Genomic DNA, 20,272 nt, shown 5'->3' with positions numbered 1-20,272 from the left:
CTATCTATCTATCTATCTATCTATCTATCTATCTATCTATCTATCTATCTATCTATCTATCTATATCTAAGATTTAAAGATATTTTTCAACTGCACGGTGTTGAATATAAATTGTACAACTAATACATGACCCAAATAAGGCTGCAGAATTGAAATGATTGTAAAATAAGCAAATTAATGTATTTCCTGGTAAAACACATTGAAATGCATGCTTTCCCTTCATAGGTAAAACCCCAAAGGGGCAATGAGTCTGTCCAGGAATAGAAAATGGATGTATTTTTATATCATAATAAATCAGAATTTTTATGTTGGTATCATATTTGCTTGTCTATGTCAGACAAAAAAAGGAAGATGTCTGTCTTTAATTTCATGTTTAATACTGGGCAAAAACAACACATATCGAGAGAGAAATAATTTAAACTATATACACAAAATGTCATTTGAATATTTATTTCAGCAAAAATACATAAAAAGGACTTTAGCTTAAATTATTAACAGCTATAATACATTTTCTATTGATGAAACTATTAACTGTTTTTACATTGTTTTAAACCGGATCTCTAAAACAACCAAATTCAGTCATAAGTACAGACAAAATTATTTTTGACAAATGGAATTAGGTCATCATATTTTTTAATAAAAGGGATCCTGGCAGGGTGTCGTCAAAAACAACAATAAAGTGCTGGATTCCAAATACTGCAAGGCACGAACTATCAATAACAAGATTGCCTTTTTGCTTCTAATATAAAAATATAAGAATAACAAACATACAAAAGGATCCGTAACAGCACAAGTAAAACCTTGTCTAAATTCTGTTTTGTTTTACATTGTACAAGAAATTACAGCAGAAATATATACATTAGATTCTTTTACAAATCCACATTTTGGGATTTGAAAACACAAGACATATTAAAACAAAGACTCCAAGCTATTCCACAATAAAATAAGAAAAAAAAAAAACAAGTAATACAAGTCATCAACTTCATCCTAAAATGTATCTGATATCTATATATCTATATATATATCTATCTATCTATCTATATAGATAGGTATATATATATATATATATATATATATATAGAGAGAGAGAGACAGAGAGACAGAGAGAGAGAGAGATACATAAAAATCCTTTGGCTCAGCCATTATTCAACACAATATCTTAAGATTTTCAAACTAACATGAGAACAAAGAGCATCAAATAATTTTAAATATTTTTTTCACTTGGGCTTGTTTAATAATAACCTTAATTTAACCACATAAAACCTTAATAGGATCTAAAATCCCTTTTTTTATGAGAGACATAGACTAGAATTCAACTTTATTTTCAATACATAGTTACAGTACAAAGCAACTAAAATTCACTCTCCGCATTTAACCCATTCCTTTGGGGAGCAATGAGATCCAAGCGCAATTCTCTAACCACTCGGCTTACGCTGCCTAATGGGTTTATGGGACATTGGTTTATCTGATATTTTTCAATGCACAGCAAAGACTTGAGTGTAGAAATAATGAACAGCAGGTCCAGATGCTGTTGTATAAATATCACCCCATGGCAAACATAGTTTATGAGGTGACCAAAATAGTAATTTAACTTCTATAAAATAAAACAAGCAATGATCTTCATTTGACAAGTTACTAAAAACATAGAATATGTCCATCCGTATTCATCTTCTTTTTCCTTTCCATCTGATTTTTTTTTCTAACCATGCTGCAAATGTAGAAAAAAAATGACTTCAGCTGCTTTAAAATGTCAGACTTGTCTTCATCTTGTTTAGAGACATTACTGATCAGCCTTACTGTATTAAGGGTCTTTTTTATGGAGGTCCAGACCCGAACAACAGCTGCGTTCTTTAACTTCCCACCTAAACATCCATAGTTCCAACCTCTCACGAACGCATCATCCTTTCCTCAAACGGCACTGACGTGATTCCTAGCCATCTTTTCTTTCTGTACTCATTTCTTCTTGAGGCTTAATGATGATATGAACTGGCCTCTCTCCACTGCCCTCTTGCTGCTTTGTGTTTTTGTCCCCATTTTCATACACCTCCTCCTCGGCCGAGGCCCCGATGGGCCGCAGACGTTCGCCAGACGCCGTCTGTGTTCCAGCTGCTGAACCGTCCCTTTTCATCTTGTCATTGCTGCCATGTTCTGAGCTGACTTTCTCTGCTGCACAAGTAAATCAATGCAAATATGTCATATTTTCCGCATTTATTTTACTGACATTTAAAGTGCACATGGAGGCTTGTGACACACTTACCAGGACAGTTGTTTGCTTGTCTGTCTGTACTGGTGGAACTGTCCGTGGTCCTCTTTGCCGTAGGCTTGGTTCGGGATCGAACTTTGTTAAAATTTCCTTCTAGGATCCACTGATGCTGCAGTCCTTCATCAGGAGTCATTCTCTTAGTTGGATCCCAACTAAGAAGAACAGGAAAAAAACTTATATTACGAAAGAAAATGTAAATCTCTAAACTTAAAACAAGCTTTAGACAATAATTGTTTATAATGTCAATGCAGCATGCAGAACCAAAAAGAAGTACCAAATCCAATGATGTTTCATAGATGTGAAGCTGAAACTTACGCAAGACAGCGCTGGATAAAATCCAGGAATAAAGGATCGTTGGTTTTCAGTGCTGCTGATATCTCTATGGAGTCGGGTTTCCGTTTCTTCCCTTTGCTGTTGGTGATGTTCCTTGGGTTTCCTTTGGAGTCTGCGCACAGAACATAATCATATATTAGATTAAACGGCTTTTAAAAGGCCGATATGCTTGTTTCAACAAAAAATCCTTACCAAAGAACAATTTCCTCCTTGATGCCGACTGAACAAAGTCATTTGGAGGCATGCCAAGAACCTGCAGGTTAAAACACCAGAACTTTTTCAAACAGAGACAAAGCAGAGAAAAACCTAAATATGAAAAAGTATTCATCTCCTCTTAAGGTTTGTCTTATTATTGTTTTAGATTTAAGGGATAAACTTTTTCAGAGCCACTTAGGATTTTTTAAAACATAATTTTCCTGTAATTCTCTTTTTATACTCAGGGTTTAGGTTTGTTATGTGCAAAATTCATTGCAGATCTAAAACATTTTAGTTTGACAAAAAAAAGCAAAAACAGTATAAGCCTGTAAAGAGGTAATTACTTTTACACAGAGGTGTTTTGTCTGGAGCCCTACCTCCATTATGCAGGCTATCTGCTCCACTTCGCTCTCTCCTGGGAAGAGGGGGTAGCCTGTGTAGAGCTCAGCCAGGATGCAGCCCAGACTCCACATGTCGATGGCCATGCTGTACGGGTGGCCCAGGATCACCTCTGGGGAGCGATAGAAGCGACTCTGGATGTAGGTGTACACTACAAATGGTGGAATGAGGGGGAAAATAAAGAAATATTCAAACCAGTTACATTCATATCTGGGTCCCTCTCCTTTGCAGTATTTAGTTATTAATAAGTAATTCATTTATTAATTACCTCTTTGTTGTTCATAGCAGCTTGATCCAAAGTCAACCACCTTGATGTTCCCCGGCCCTCGCTGAGACAGAAGGATGTTTTCCTATTGAAGCAGTTTTGCAAACATGTTAAAATTTCTTCAAGCAGCTGTATAATGCTATGTACAATGCTATCCACAAGAGGGAGCTCAATGAACTATTATTATTCTATGGAAACCTAGTGATAGTGATTCAGACCCAAAGCGATATCTCTATCCAGTGATACACACACCAGTCAGTCATTCATACATTTTCTAACTGCATAATAAGGCCAGATAGAGTTTAATCGTCAATACCGGTTTAAGATCACAGTGGATGATCTTCTCCCTGTGTAGCATCTGTAGGCACCTGAGAAGAGCATGGGCGAACCGACGGATGAGAGCGAGGCTGAAACCCTGGAAGTTGTTCTTTTTGATGAGCTCATAAAGGTTCACCCTGTCAGAAGGGACAAAACAGGACTCATCAAGCTGCTGAGGGGCATTTACCAGATAGGGCAAAATCACCTCTTTAAAATATTTATTTGTTTGTAATCCATACATGTTTGCAGAGAGAATAATGGTAACTGTGTTACAGGCTTGCGTTAGAGACAGAGACAGCTGCTGCTGGATCAAAGCGCGCAGGTCCAAGCTGAATGATGACAACGGTCCTATTTTTTTAAAGTTTGGATGCTGATTTCGTTTTATTAAAATGCCTAAGGCTGAAGAAATTAAATCAAATACAGCTCAGAAAAGGCACTGGGGCTTATTTTAGCTTGAAAAGCAGCAGTTTAACTATCTTTTATAGATTTTTATGTTATTATAGGTGTAATAATGCTACATTTTGTTATATAAACTGATTCTGAAAAAAGTGGAAAATACTTGCTTCCTGAATGTTTTGTGGCCATCAAAATGCTTCAGTGTTATTCTATGGGTAAAATAATAAAGCAAAGCATAGAAAAAGCATTTGGCAAAATTTGGCACATTTGGAGATTTTTGGAGATGCTGGTGACACCAAAAGATCAAAGCCCCACAGCTCTGGAACTGTTGTAGCTAGAGGTCTGAAATTTTCTGCATTTGTGGTTGACATGATGTAGAACAAATGTAATACAATGAGACCTTTTCTCAAGCATGTCTTTATTACTGCTGTTCAAAAAAGTCCTTTCATTTTGGAGAATAAAAAAACAACAACTTTGATTCACGTTTGAACTGATGTAGCTTGGTCTGTGTTCTACCCACCCAATTTTACAGTTCCTAAGTTATTTGCTTTTCCATTTGGGTATGCAAATTGGGAAAATTTCCGAAAATGAGGTGGATATTAAGAGTTTAAAATTTATGTTTGTAATCCATACATGTCTGCAGAGAGAATAATGTAAAAGGTTTACATAGGAAAGGATGCATCATATTATCAAGCAGAGCTGCCAGCCAGATGTTTTGCTCCTTAACACCTCTGATGAAACCCTGACCTATTTTCAAGATCATTCTTGAAAATAAGTGGACTGTGATCACATTCAAAGGTGGGCAGGATGTATACGGCTGCTATTTCTTGCTTCTTGTGATAAGCAAAAATTTCTTTAGAGTATATGCAACTAGATCCTTCGCACCATGAAGCAAGATAGGGTAAGAGATAGGGCCCTGATCAAGGCTTTAACTAAAGGATACAGTGACAGTAATGTTAGACAAGGTGCTCGTCCAAGACGTCCCCTAAAGGTCATTCAGCCTGAGTGACATGTAAACCTTCACCTTCAAATAGATATCAGTGGCCGTTTATTCTAATAGGTAGATGGCTTAAGATACAAAGAGAATGTTCCGTTAGCACAGTTCCTGACGGGTTCCGCATTAGGCTTTGAGATTTTAACGTGTTTAAAGGTGAGGAACCCCTAATTATAAGATCAATTATTAATAAAAGTGCCCATAGTCTCCTGTTAAGGCCAATTGTTTGTGCTTTACTGACCCGAGAAGTTCAAAGGAGATGCAAAGGTGATTCCGGAAGTAAAAGTGCTCTTTCATGTGAATGACATTGTGCAGGTTGTCTTTATCTTTCTTCTTTATTACTTCTAGAATCTTCAGCTCCACTAGAGCTTGGTGATGAAATCTGCAGAAAAAAAATGAAATATCAAAATCAAGAAACTCAGAGAAACAAATGTTTTATTAAGACAATGATTAACACTAACAAGCATTAATGCATTAATGCTCAGCCTGTCTAAAACAGCAAGGAATTCCTCTAAATTTGTGACACTTTGCACCTATTTTGCTTTCCGCTGTATTGAAGTGTTGTAAAACTCCAAACACTCCCAAGTTTAACTAACAGGACTCAGAACTTTGTGGCCAACTGTGGCTCTCAACAGGAGGGAAAGGTAAGATTACACCGCAAAGCACTTACTTCCATCAGGCTAAATCTGGTCTCAACAAATTGGCAGACTCATAAAATGTAAAACGATCACGGTGCAAGCATGTGGGAAAATCTCACAGCACTATCAGATGTTGAATAAATGCCAATAGATGGCTCTTAGTTGGTCCCAAGAAATGTTTTCTTCAATACATAGAAAGATAGAATGTTTCTGAATTAAAATAAGACATTTATTTTAAGCAAAAAAAGAGAAAAAAAAATAGAAAGAAATGACACACCTTTTCTTATTGCGTATCATCTTTATAGCAACAAGTTCATTGTTCTTGTGGTCCAGACATTTCAGGACTTGCCCAAAGGAACCTTTCCCGATCACCTCAAGAACTTCAAACCTGTATGCTATGTGGTCATGCAGCACCTGGAAGACAACAGAAACGTTTCTTTTATTTTATAATGTTCTATAAATAAACAAAATATTATCATATCATTATCACATAGGAAAGCTAATAAAAAGCCCTGTATTTATATGACCATAAGGCACTTCATTTAACCAGTGACTCTTCTCTGACTTTATTTTTACTGACATATAACTAAAAGAATTTTAATAGACACTTAAGTCCAAATAATAGCCTTAAAACGTAACTTATTACAGATCATCTAATGATTCACAGCTGTCAGTCGCATGGCTAATTATTCCCAGAAGACTCTGAACCTGCTCATTCTTTATTCAACAACAAAACCAGCCTCTCTCTGGGTTCTGGTAATCAGCTGCTGAACTACGGCGCAGTGCGTCTTTGTTTAGCTGTGCCTCTGATCTGGACCAACTCAAACAACAGAACCAACGCCGTTCCTCTTAACGGCTTCTGTGTTTATCTGCGACTCTTCCCTGGATTTCCAGTAACTTGGCATACTCTTGTTTTCCTTCCAGAGGAAAATGCTCCTGGGCTAGAGCTGTCTATTTGGTGTTTCCAACCTGTATATAGCCCCTAATGGAATTAGAGGTGCTATTAACTTGAGTCTTGTCATGGGATTATGTAGATATGTGATAAATGTAGTTGTTTCTTTCCACTGCCACCATAGACTTGTTCAAAATGTGGAAATTTATAGTTCATTAGGCCTCATTAAATAGATAACTTGTTTTAACCACCCAACATTTTAAGAACTCTTTAATTGATATCTCTCTGATCAAAATAAAAATATATTAGTAGGAAACTGATGTTTAAAATTTCATGTCTTGTACAGTTCGGTTGTCTTACTTGTGTCTTACTTGTCCAGATTTGTCCTGATATTTCTGGAGTGTGTTTATATGCCTTCTAAATCAGGTGGATTTTAAGTTTGTTATTTAGATTGGACACTGATCAACAAATGAAAATATGTAAATTATTTCCTATTTTTATTTCTTAATGCAGGACACTGTTGTTAAAGTAGAAAAGTTGTACAATTTTTGTATTTGCAATACTGTTTAATTTGCGGTGAATTCATGGGTTTGCAAGGTTTTCATCCCTCTGCCACTGTTTATTTATTAGAAGCTGTTTTAAGCATTAATTCAAAATAAGTCTTTGAAACTTCACATTGGAAGCCATAGCTATAGAAATTGTTTTATCTAAAACACCTAAACCTCAATATAAGCTTTTTTTAATGGCAGGATGAGCCCTTTCCTCCTGAACTATAGCTTCTCTGCAGTGTAGGCAACATTAAAATAACATCATTTACTTTATACTGGGATAGTGGTTTATTAAAACCATAAAATCCATCTCTTATTTTTAAATGAGCTGTAATCCAGCTTTAGAAATCTTACCCTGATGTAGCTTCCATGCTCGTCATCGTATCCGTTGTTCTGCGCCGCTCCCTGGGAACCCTCAATTTTCTGGGAGCCCAGACCCAGATACCAGACCTCTGCAAAGTCATGGATTTCCTCCTGCTCAAACTCCGTCAGCCGCTCCCTGAAGTTATTTAGTGCCTCTGCGGTGGGAAGTTGGTGGAAGAGGAGGACATGATGAGTCACTGGTACATTAGAAACAGCTCAGCCAAATGCGGAGGATTTAGAATCGGTTTCTCTCAATGCCAGCGTACTATTTTCAGCGCAGTAGGGACATTTTAAATGTTACAGGAAATGTATTAACATATATAAAAGCCCGTCATTAAGCTCCTGTAAATCTTCTCATCAAAACTGACATACCTGTAGGTGACATGGGTAACCTTTGTCCTTCATATGCTTTCTCCTTCTCCAGCTTGATACCAAAGGCCTTGCTGTTGCGTGACATGGACACCTTATCTGGTGCTGCACCGTAACGCATTGTGGGCTGTTGGGTCGGCTTTGACCTCTCCACCTGCTTAGTAACACACACAAAAAAGAAAATATAGATACAAGTGGACAGTTGAAAAGGTTTCGAAATTGATCTTCTGCTTTAAAGTATCAGATGGTACTGTGCTGCTGCTATCAACAGCTGCACATGTGTCTCGTAGATGAATGTCTCACCGTTTGATAGTTGTTCTGACCCCCTTTGTTGGTGATTTGGGGCAGGATATTGTCTGATTGTTGCTGCTGGTTTTTGGCATTGCTGACCACCACCTGAACCACTGGTGTTTCAAGCTGAGGCAGGGACCCCAAACCAGAGCTGAACTTCTGTAAATTACAAAAAGGTTTAAATCTTAACACCTGCTGTATTAAAACGCCCATTGAAACATTAGTAAAATTATAGAAGTAAGTCATGATATGTAAATATGAGTAAAGTTTGATTGATTAAACTCCTAATGGATTGAATTAACAACTTAGCAGCACTGCCTCTATGCCATCTGTTGCTTTGCACTTTTAATCAGATGGCTGAAAAAGGCACCAACTATTCCAGCTTTACTTGTAAGAAGAACAAGTTCGTTGATACAGAATTTAGACAATAGTCTGGACATGAAGGATCTGTTATGAATGTGAGTTTTAAAATTAAAATCCTGTTTGTTTTAGTTCAGATATAACAAGATGCACACTTAAAAAACAAGATAGATCTACTTTTATTCTGTCAGCCCCCAAAATAATTTATCAAAAGTGTTGGAAATCCTAAAGAATCCTGTTTGGGTAAATGTCAGGTGGGCCTTTTTTAATTATCTGTTGGTTTTATCTTTCTCCTACTCATGAACACTGACTTTAACTAAGAGGTTTTTTCTTCTGATACTAAAATAGCTTTTATGATCTGAAACAATTATTTTGACCCCAGGCAATGTGTGGCGATGTTTCTGTCACCTTGTGGGGACAATTTCCCAGGAATATGTTGCTTTATGGGGACTTTTAGGTACTTGTGGGGACCAACAACTGGTTCCAATGAGGAGAAGTTTTTTCTTGAGGAGGTAAGGCTTAGGACTTAGATAAGTTTTGGTAGTGGTTAGGGTTAGGCCATACAAATGAATGCAGTATGAATAAAAGTCAAAGGAAAGTCCCCACTGGGAGAATGTGACACGTGTGTGTGTACTTGATTATATTTCCTACTTAGGACCCTTTTTGTTATATTTACTAAACATCTGAGGGAACCAAAGGTTGGTACTAATGTCCATTTTTTATGTTAAGGTGTCAAAATTAGGGTTAGGAATATGGTGATATTTGTTAGGGTTAGTTTAAATGTCAGAGTTAGGTGTAAATAAAGAAATTTAAATAAAATTAGGTTCATTTAAGTGGATATAAATACTAACTTTGGTGTGGGGCTGGGGATGAGGGTGTTATACAAATAAATAAAAAATCTTTAAATTCTTGTTGCATACTATTCCTTTTTTTTTTTTTATAAGTCCAGTCTTCATGATCTGAATCAGATACGTCTTCATCCGTTTGGTTTCTCTCTAACTTTCTACCTCCTGTCATGGAAGCTCAGGTGTCCAGGACCCCCCCGGCAGGTAGCGGCTGGAATTACCGATCAGGGTCAGAGTAACATGGGGACAAAGCTTCACCAGGCTGGGTTTGACAGGGTCTGTCTGTGTAATGTTTGTGGGGGAAGGTGGAGCAGAGCAACCCGCTTTTCTCTGACTGACACAGTGATTGCTCTCGTAGCACGATTACATGTGTTGTAGCCATGCCATGCTTAGTTCCTACAATGATGGACAAAATTAGTCCTCCTGTTTAAAGTCAACAGGAGGCTTGTCCCATGCCATGAAACCTTGTTATGACTGTACGGCATCCCTGTCCACTTTGCTCATTCACAAAAAACCCCAATTTTATTTTGGACAGTAGATATTTATAACTGCTTTGTTTTATGCTGCAGCAAGATCTGCTAACTTGGTAATGACGCATGGAGATAGGGCTAAAGATAGTCACCAGTACATGCAGCAACGGGCTACAGACTGGGGGAACATAATGTTTAAATATGATGTTCGTCAATCAGTGGCAGCTTGTTGTTAGCACGCACACATCTACACATATTTGCAACTTTATCAACAGTTTCTCTGTTGATGATCCATGGAGTATAAGCGAAAGCCTCTAATGTTCAACAGAAGCTACTCTATGGACATTGAGGTTTTCCTAATGGAAACACTCTTATGATTTTAACATGAAAGGGAAAGGATGCTCCTGTTGTTACAGCATGTTCTGGGCTGTGTCAGCTGCAGCAGCATCATGCAGAGGAAGCACTGACCTGTGAACATGGTCGATTTGTTCCAATACGGCTACCTTCTGCTGGGAGCCTGTGGGGGTGAGGGAACGCCTCTGGCCTTGACGCCTGCAGGACAAGCAGGAGCAACTTTATGAAATAGAATGTAAAAAAAAAGAAAAGAAAAGCTGGGTGCAAATAAAAAAGAAATATCCACGCAAGAACTGACTTTTATTTACTTTACTTTTGTACAGAATGATGAATTGCGGGTTCATCAATGCATTTTAATAGATTACCTTTCACTAAATTGTACCAAACAAAGCAGCAGGGGAAAATAATGAAACTTGTTGTGTTTGTGCTGGCTTGGTTCTCTAGTCTCTTAAGCAACCCACAGCCTACAGGCACCTGAGCCTGCTTATAACCAGGCTGGTAAAAATAATGCACTGTGATCCTAAAATAGATCACTCCTGCAAAAAACCCAGCAACAACGTTCCTGTCTGTGCTCACTCCGGTTTGTGCAGTTGCATACTCATGTGCACGTCCATGTGCCTGCAGAAGGCTGAACATGTGCCAGACCACACTGGAGATCAATCTGACAGAATGCATTAAAGAAAATCACCAAAAAGGTCTGGATGTTCCAGAAAAGAAAGGGGAAAAAAAGACTGATGCACACATTTGTATGATTCAGTAGCTCAGAGCGGGGTTACACGTGCTTTATTAATTAGGAGGTGAGCATGCATCTCTGGTGGGTGACACCATATGGGCGAATAAAGGCTTATCTTCATGTGGAGATTCGTGTTAAACTCAATCTACCTCTCTGGCAGGGAGAGAGGGAGGGGCTGGTCAGGATGAGTGGTGTGCTGTTTACAGCTGTTCTGTAGGAAAGAGCTTCCTCATCGTAATCTCAAAGGCTTTATCATTGACTAGAAGCTTAAACAATACCAGAGCTATTCCACAGAGGTGCCATTCAATAAACAAAGAGGTATAAAAGCTTTTGTTTTTTAACTAAATCAAAGAAAAAGTTCCTAAAGCTGCTCTGTTACTAAGTTTAATTCATTTCTGTTTATGAATTAGCTCCAACTATACATTTATTAATTCTCAGTGGTAGACTTCACAACAATTGTCCGCTCAAAGTACTTTAAAAAATACATTTAATGCCTATACAGAAAAATGTAGGGGGTCCAAAAAAACACCAAAACATCAAATTCAGTTACATACTTTCAACTAAATTCATCAAAACTTGAACAATTCATGTAATAATCCCATCCTGCTCTTCTTCTCAGTGACAACGTGAATATCTTTGGAAAGGTAATTTATTCCAGAAATTAAATCTTAAGCACGAAGCTGAAATCCCTGAGATACATTAGATTCTAATATTTACTGATCTGATAGAGCTCATGAGGTCCAAATATGAAACCTTAAATAACTCCCTCTTAGTTTTACTCTCAGAACTAAATTCTAAAAGGAAATGCAAAAAACACATTTTCTATCACACTTTATCCTTTCACTTAACTTTATTAGTATTCAGACATAAATAAAAAGTCTGTAACAGCTTAATTAGGGGCACATATTCATCACATGGCCACTACACTAAATTTCCGTATCTGATTCCTTTTTTTTTATTGGACTAATACAATACCTAAAATTTTTTACAGAAATCTGTTATTGATTATTAACCTGCTGTAAGCTATTATAATCACATTTAAAAGAACAAGTAATGAGCTGTCCTTCACAAATGGAATTATAAAATAACTTTATTCTATTTACTGTTCAGTTAGGAATCAAAATCAGAAATACTTTAATAATCCCAGAGGGAAATTACTTTAACCTGTAGTTGTAGTGGCACAATTGTTAAGTTGCTTTATAACCTCTGAGCTGTGTGACAGCAGGAGCCATATGGGTCAGTATGGCAGGCTGTCTACCTAGAACATCACCTGTGAAGATCCGCTGTAAGCTCATCTAACACACAGCAAACACCTGACAGCTCAACAGGTGTCACAGATAAATGTGATGTGACCACATTTACATTAGGTATAAATGTATATCAGCACCATAGTAGTGTACCGTGAGCTCTGTGGTTTAGTCAGTGCAGCAGAGATAGAGCTATAACAGAAAGTTATTGAGTAGATATATTCAGGAATGCACAATTGATGCTATATGAGTGCAGATTTGGCCAAAATATCATTTTGTAATATATTTTTGTTTAAAATACGGTTATGTCAAAGAGAAAACAGGTGGGCGGTAAACTTTGTCCATTCAGCTGCAGGACTTGATGTGATCTAGGACGATCCTTGCAAATGTACAAGAAGAGCTTCATATCCAGGAGGGTCAGCTGGTCAGAGAGTCAAACCGAGGCAATAAAACAGGAACCACAGTAAACATCAACAAACTGTAAAACAGTCACACTATCATCTGTCAGGTGGTTAATTATTAGAGGAAAATCATCCCATCCTAACATCAGACCATGACCTGTGTTCTGATGCCAACCAACTATGACCAGGAGGTCAAATGGACCCTTCTAAAGCTGATAAGTTTGTACTCGGACTAACATGAGTTTTGGTCTTTAAGATCCAATAGCAGCAATGGATAAATTTAATCAGTTCCCATGTACGGCGTGAAAAACACACCAGAACACATTTAGACTTATGGAATCTGTCAGCACAACCAACACTAAAATAAATGGGTCTAAAAGACTGAAATAGAAAGGGATCAGATTTTTTTCAGGTGTTGGGGTGCAAAGAGGAAAAAAAATGAAATCAGAATATAGCAGATGAATCATCCGAACTTTCTTTAAACTTAGAAAGAATTCACTGCCCAAATCCACAAACCATATAAGTTAGATCAATTCCAGCTACAGCCTAATTTTTGAGTTGATGCAAAAATGGAATAAATTTCAATATTGGATCTGTATCTAGGCAGAAACAGCCTACATATGATCTAATTTTAGTGCAACATTAATATGAAAAAACCTAATTTGACTAATCTGTCATCATCTATTCATGAATATGTATCTATATACTTTAAAGTTATTTTTAAGGTTGGTCTCATAAGAAATCTTAATATGATACTTCCTGGTTGAGGGAAGCTAATTAAATAAATTAAAATAATTTGTTTGTAAAACAAAAAATCATCGCAAACAATGAATTAAATCTCAATTATAGTTTTTAACATCTTTTCCTCACCTTGTTATTTATTTCGGGCAACATCTTGCGTTTTCAGTCACTCTTGATTGCAAATAATCACAAGAGAAAATTATAAAATCCAACAACGATTCCTTATCTCCATATCAGCTGATCCGCAAAGAAAAGGCAAACTTTCCAGAAATGTGTCTTGGAGACCGGCTGAATGAACAGCGATGAGTTAAATCCTGATGACTGATGAGAATCTCCAACCCAAACCTCCCGCTCTCCCGGTTTTACGCGCACCGGGTAATGCGCTGTCGTCAGAGGGGAGATTAAGGAGCGCGACAAGCTGTCGACGGTGCCTGAGTCTGGAGGAGCCACCTGCTCAGGTTCCTGCCCTTGACAGCTTGGATTGGACCAATATAGGTCTTTTTTAATATCCGTCCACCTCCAACAAGCCTATTATGACCGAGGCGCTTTCTAACACCAACCCAGGGAAGAAAGAGAGGAGTGGAAAGAGACGGGGGCTTGACGCACGCACGGTGTTGGAGCGCACTTTGGGCACAATAAATAACACGCAGACAGCTCCCTCTCAACATGACTGAAAGCCTCTACACCAATGAAGGCTCATGTCAACCTGTAAATCTAACCGTGCTCCATTAAATACTTGCTATTTTAGATGTTTTCAGTTAGAGGAAACGGATAACGTCAGAAGAAAGGCCAAAATGGCAGATTTTTACAGATTTTTAGAACATAAAAGAACATCAAAAATAGGCTACCTAATAAATAGGTTAAATTGTGAATTTCGTACTATAAAGCCCACCTAATTCAATGTATTTTTTCAGAGTTTTAAAGATAATCACTTAGTAGCACATGAATTTATTTGAAGGGGAAAAAAAATACTTTTTATTTTGCATTTCATAAAAGAATAAAATGTCTCTATCAGCTTTGTAGACATTGAAATGTTTGCCTGTAACAGCCATAGATCAATCAGACTCAATGAAGATTCTTTAATGAGCTCTAATCCATTAAAGTCAGCATCTTGCCTCATAATTACCATTGGACTTAACTCTGAACTTTGACAAAACTATTTGATCTCTTTGGTGTTTATCCTGCAAGAAGGTTAACCTTCAACCCAGTCTCCAGTCTTCTGCCTCTGCTAATAGGATTTCTTCCAGGCCCATCAACTCAGACCAGTTTTCTTGTTCCTGCTGAAGATAGGCATCTCCTAGGTATAATGTTTCACCACCTGCAGGGGTACTCTGCTAGACAAAGCACTCCTTCCAGATCCTAATGCATTCTGTTGTCACATTTGGTGCTTTAAATACACACCGTGTTATTGTGCTGCTGAACATGTTTCTAAGGTTATATGGGCAATGGATAGTGGATGTCTCTGTTCTCTAGACACCAGGATACTGAACTGCTGTATTTGCTTTGAGCTACATTAGACACCTCTGCCATCCGGTATTGCTCCTGACATTTCACTCTTGGTAACATTTTTTTCTTGAGGTGGACCAGGGTGGTAACATTGATGGGTCATTTTGTGGTCAGAAGCTCCTTCATAGATAGCATAGTGCTCTGATTGATGCTCTTCAGTCTGTCTCCAGTCTAGGTGGACATCCCTCGGTCGGCAGGTCTGCAGGTGGTCCATCCTTTCTCCATGTTATGATGATGGATTGATCAGGGCTCCTGTAGCCACTCAAAGCTCATATTGAACCTAACTCCACTTTAAACTGAACCAGACTTTCCTCCCTGATCTATATGTTGGGTTCCTTGATCCTGATGTTCCATCTATAGTGTTGAGGTCACATACAGTTAATATGTATACATTTAGCCGAATGCAAATATTAAATATATTATGAAATATATATATATATATATACGGTAAATATAAATATATATATTTAAATATATTATATATACATATAAATTCTTCCACCTCAGTTATTCTCTACCTTGTGTTATTTAATCACCTAAAACCATAAGCCATCAGCATAATGACCGAATCAAAATTTGGAAATATTTTGTAGCACCCTAAATTTGTACCATCTGCAGCTTGTATATAGTTAACAACAACAAAAAAGAAAATAAAAAATCTATCTTCCTTCATCATGATTGCATTATTACATAAATGCAAGAGGTTGTTTTCAGGTGACTAATCTCTATCTGCAAGAAGGAAAACAGCTCAGTGGCTCCATGTGATGATTAGTCCACAATAACAAGAGATGAATATGATAAGAGGATACTGTTATGCAACAGTCCTCAGCACCTCAGTAATCAGCCTTAGGGATGAGTAACCACTAATAAAGCATCTCCTCTCCTGCCTATAACATTCAAATAGTCTGCAGTCCCTGTTTCTGTGCCAGTGTCCATAAATTAGGCAGGCTCCATATAATAAAGAAGCTAACCATTTCTTTACTGACATAAATTGGATACTAATTAATATGCTTTAAATAAAGACTGTAAAACTATGTAGCTTCTTTGTTAAAATTGTCTTGCAGCAGGAAGGTATGTGGAACTGGTTTTACCTGGGGATTAATTATGTCTGTTATATTTAGAGGGAAAAGTTATTTTCAATTTTCAAGTGGGAAAGTCGAAGCTTGTAGAGAAGCTTTAAATTTAAATGGCTATCACGTAAAACAAATATTGTGAAAGTTGTCCTTATAAGCTATTTACTGTTGCTATTAACCAAGTCTAGCACGTCATACCGTACTAGATTTTTGGTATCCCTAATAACTGTTTAAAAAAGAATCTCATGTAAGGTCATCACCAGCTTAAACCAACCAAATCATGCTAAATTAAGGAGCTGTTGTGTTCTTTAATGGACTGGCAGCCTGTTCTAGGTGGGCCTCTCCCCCCCAATCTGCCTTTGCATAAGGCCGCTCACACTGTGCCTGGTTCTGCTGGAGGTTTCTTCCTGTTAAACAGTTTTTCCTCTTCACTCTCGCTGCATGCATGCTCCATCTGAGAAATTACTGTAGAGTTAAAGACAAAATGCAAGTGAATATCTAATGTTGCCACATGCAGAGGGAGTGTGTCCTGCAAGTCAGTGACTTGATGCAATTAGCTGGTTTCCGTAGACAGAACTTTTTTTTTTTATCAATCTGATTCTATGATCTGACAGAATTTTCACTGTAAAGTGTCTTGGGATGACATGTGCTGTAAACTGGTGCTATACACTGTAAATTTACTGAATTGAAGATAACTAAAGGGAAAAAGGAAGACTTTTAACAAGGACTAAAATTAAAGAGACTGGGCCAATTTAATATTCAAGGGAAGACTGTTGCAGAGTTTTGGCACAGACACAGCAAATGCTCAGTGCTGTCTAGTTTCAAGCAGTGATCTTTGCAAAACCAAAGTTACTAGATTTGCTGACCCTGTTGATCACACTGAAATGTGGAGCAACAGAAGCTCAGAAATACAGAGGTAAGCTAACCAAGTCAAATATTCAAAAACCCTCAACAAAATTTTACAACAAACCCTGCAGCTGACTGGAAGCCAGAGCAAAATGCCAACATTCATATCTTTAAGCAAAAAGCTTCAGCATTCTGCTAATGATAAATAGAGGCTTGATGAAGCCCATAATATAAAGAGTGCAACATGCCGCTCGAGAGCAGCATGAGGCAGATAGGACTAAATTTTACTAAGCAGACACAAGTGGAAAAACCTTGATTTAAAAAATTAGTTTACAGAATTTGCTTGTCAATTTAAAAAAGCTTTCCACCAAAACAGAAAGGTTTCTTTCACGGTGATAAAGTAGATATTCAATGTGATATAGAAGTGGATATTCAGACACTAAAATGTCAGATTTAGACTGATTTAGCTTTAGACAATTTTGTGACATCTAGTGTTTATATCCATATGACATTCAACAGAATTTGTACACTGCATTAAATGCAGATACATTTGCAAGTCATCTGTAAAAACAAACTGACAAACAAAAAAAAAAAATGTTTTTTTCTGAAAATTGACACAAGGAGCAGCATATAAAAAAAATAGTGAAGGGCCCAATATTGAACCCTGCGGCATGCCACTAATGAGTTCTGTGACATCAGAGATAGAAGAACCAAGATGTACAGAAAAAAACAGACCTTCCAATATGTATATAATTTAAACCAATGTAAGGTGGTACCATCTATGCCACTATGGTTCAAAATATTAAAACCTTTTACGAATGACAGTTTCAAATGCCATTGCTGAATCTAAGAACAACAAAACAATAGAACAGCAAAAATAAACAGCTGATGATTAAAAAACATGCTAAACATGCTGCTGTTCAACCATTGCTTAAAAAGTCCAACTTGGATTCTGAAGTATCGGTAAACTGTAGCTAATTTTCAAAATAGCCTTTTTTGTAAAAAAAAAAAAAAAAAAATCTTGGTTTGGGGACAGCCTGAGGACAAAACGAGGAATTGATAATCCATAACAAGTGAGACCCAATCAAACCAAAACATCTTTGAGCAATTTCGGTTCAAAACAATCAAGTATACAATTAGGGGATCTTAAATTATGCACGATATAAGGCAGAGATACAGGGTCCAACATTAGAAAACAAAAGATAAGCTGAGCACATAAAAGAGCTGACTGTCTGTTTTTGACTATCTGAGAGGTTTTTGGAGAGATGGTTTGAGAGACTATACCATATTATTTGATTCAGAAGGAATTACAAGTCTATTTAAAACATAAATCAAGACCCAGGGACTGTTGGTATCTGTGATATCAAATTTGTCATGACAAACTTTCACATTGATGTAAGACAAAAAAGCAACCCAGTGATGTTTTAAAAGCTCTACAAAGTAATAGATTGAAGAAAGGCAATACAATACTAGTTTGCTTTAGACATACCTCTGGTTGGACCCTCCTGTTTCTGCCCAGGCAGCAACAATGGAGGAGCCTAAACCCGCAGCAGGCAGGTGAGGTCCCTTCTTCCCACATGGCAGATTTCCCCCATGCTGTCACCAAGACAGCCTGAAAGCCATCTTAAACTCTGAACATTATTTCCAGCCAGAATGAGGAAAGATTTCAACAAAATAAAGAAAACACCTAGTTGTTTGCAGAGCTAAATATTTGCCAATAAAATTTATGAACCTGGACTTTCGCAGCTTGGTTCCACTTCATGGGATGAACCTCTTCTTCAATTAAATGTGACATCCATTTGTCAGCATTCTGCCTATCTTTAGATTTGTTCCTCTTCTTAATATCTGGATCCTAATTCAAAACTTCCTGGGGTTCTTCAATGCTAGCCGACATGCTCATCTTTTTGTGAATACTTACATCCCAGTGCCAGTTCCGGGATAGAGACAGGTGACACAGTGGTGCACAGACAGAGAAAATAAGCTGATGGTGTCATTGGTGAGGGAGTGTTCTTTGTGTTTTTTGCTGCCTCTGACGTATGGATTCAACTGGGGACCCATCCTGAGCCGGAGACAAAGCAGCAGGGGCCTGGCACCTAGTTTCCTGTAAGGATCTAGGAGTGCAGGATTGGTGGATCGGAGGAGGGGGGTGAATGAACACACAATGACAAAAAAGATACTGTAAGTGCAGATCCCATCATGCTGCCAGGTGAGCTCCTCATGGGGCTAAGGAAGTCAGACGGGGGGTGGTTCTGCTTTATGGGCCTCCCGTGTGGCTCAATAGATGCCTGAAACTTTCCTCTCCCTTCACACTTGCAACTGTATCCTGGAGACAAAGCTATTGGGATGCTATATCCCCCGCCTGCTTTTTTTTATCTGATCCTCCATTTTTTTTAGCCCTCTTCTCTTGAATTCGAGCTGCATTGGCTCCCAGGGGGCTGCCAAAATATTGCTGACTAACAGTGAAGCCTGGACTCCTGCTGCTGCACACAGCAGCAGAAACCAGCAGACAGGGCTCAGATTAACACCATGAGGTTTATACTGCAGAGAGCAAAGAGGGAAACAGTCAGTAAATGAGAGGGTGGGGCAAAAATAAAGCATAAAACAAAACATAAGAAGAAAATGTAGCACAGAATCATTTCTTTAAATTCAAATTCCTCAACATGCTAACTTGTGTTTTACAACATTACCAGAAGATGTAACAGTGAAAGACAAGTAAAATAAATGAACTGAAGTGATTCAACACATATTTAACTGCATGCTGTAAACTGATAATATATCTATGTCAAAACACCTATTAACCACCTCTTTAACGGTTTCTTAATAATAACAAACTTTAATTTCCAACTCTTTATAAACAACAACAAAAAACAAAACAAAAAACAAGAATTTAACTTCTATCTATGATAGGACGTGTCCATGTTCCCCTACAGCTTTATTCTCAGCTGGTTCATAAATAACAAACTAGAAGGGACTAAATGCCACTTGTATTGTTTAATCTCTAGTAATCAGGAAGATAAAAGCAAAGTACTTCATATTTAACATGTTGAGTTGATACTAAATGACACCTGAGCAATAAGCATAATTATTTTTGCTCACACCAGTTTCACCCTGCCACCAAAATATAATCTGTAAATCAACATGTTTTGGTGACAGGAAAAATGTTGCTATTTCTGTAGCATGAAACCCCTGGGTGTACTGTATTTCATTACTGCCCAGTCAGCTGGTTCTGACTTGCTGTAGGACAGAAAGTACAGTAGTTGTCCCATGATATTCCTATAGTATATCCCAAAGATTGTAACACAAAAACAACAAAAAACAACTAAACAAAACAATTATAGACCCTGCATTGAAGACGTTTTCTCAGTTTCTCAATGGCTCCCCTTTAATGGTTAAAGCCTGTCCAAGCCAGTATGCCAGCTGGGCAGAACAGCA

At 37.6% G+C, this 20,272-nt stretch overlaps 1 protein-coding gene across 3 annotated transcripts; it reads right to left on the bottom strand.

Moving 5' to 3' along the window:
* Positions 1 to 1,085: 1,085 nt before the first annotated feature.
* Positions 1,086 to 18,759, bottom strand: LOC107097952 (dual specificity tyrosine-phosphorylation-regulated kinase 4-like). Of its 3 annotated transcripts, none has more exons than XM_015395329.1 (14): positions 18,330 to 18,759; positions 10,408 to 10,491; positions 8,277 to 8,423; positions 7,977 to 8,130; positions 7,596 to 7,759; positions 6,079 to 6,215; positions 5,405 to 5,545; positions 3,772 to 3,910; positions 3,459 to 3,540; positions 3,169 to 3,341; positions 2,789 to 2,849; positions 2,579 to 2,708; positions 2,258 to 2,415; positions 1,086 to 2,163 (listed from the first exon to the last, which is right to left on the bottom strand). In XM_015395329.1, exons 1-14 carry the CDS (start codon positions 18,417 to 18,419, stop codon positions 1,931 to 1,933), a joined length of 1,893 nt encoding a protein of 630 aa, XP_015250815.1. In that variant the 5' UTR covers positions 18,420 to 18,759; the 3' UTR covers positions 1,086 to 1,930. The 3 variants fall into 3 exon arrangements, with proteins under 3 accessions (XP_015250815.1, XP_015250816.1, XP_015250817.1); XM_015395330.1 differs by having other exon boundaries at positions 7,977 to 8,127; XM_015395331.1 differs by lacking the exon at positions 18,330 to 18,759 and adding an exon at positions 13,545 to 14,020.
* Between the last annotated feature and the right edge of the window lie 1,513 nt (positions 18,760 to 20,272).

The sequence above is a fragment of the Cyprinodon variegatus genome, unplaced genomic scaffold (genome assembly GCF_000732505.1).
Source record: "Cyprinodon variegatus isolate N-32 unplaced genomic scaffold, C_variegatus-1.0 Scaffold737, whole genome shotgun sequence".
Taxonomy (NCBI): domain Eukaryota; kingdom Metazoa; phylum Chordata; class Actinopteri; order Cyprinodontiformes; family Cyprinodontidae; genus Cyprinodon; species Cyprinodon variegatus.
Note: the sequence above shows the minus strand (reverse complement) of the source record. Positions and strands in the feature narration are given on the sequence as shown.

What these genes read in the sequence shown, in the direction of transcription:
- LOC107097952 (XM_015395329.1), bottom strand. Translation starts at nt 18,419, where the DNA reads ATGTGGGAAGAAGGGACCTCACCTGCCTGCTGCGGGTTTAGGCTCCTC. An exon ending in GTCAGAACAACTATCAAACG is followed by an intron (nt 8,131 to 8,276) that starts GTGAGACATTCA and finishes TGTGTTACTAAG; the next exon opens with CAGGTGGAGAGGTCAAAGCC. An exon ending in ACAAGCAAACAACTGTCCTG is followed by an intron (nt 2,164 to 2,257) that starts GTAAGTGTGTCA and finishes CTTGTGCAGCAG; the next exon opens with AGAAAGTCAGCTCAGAACAT.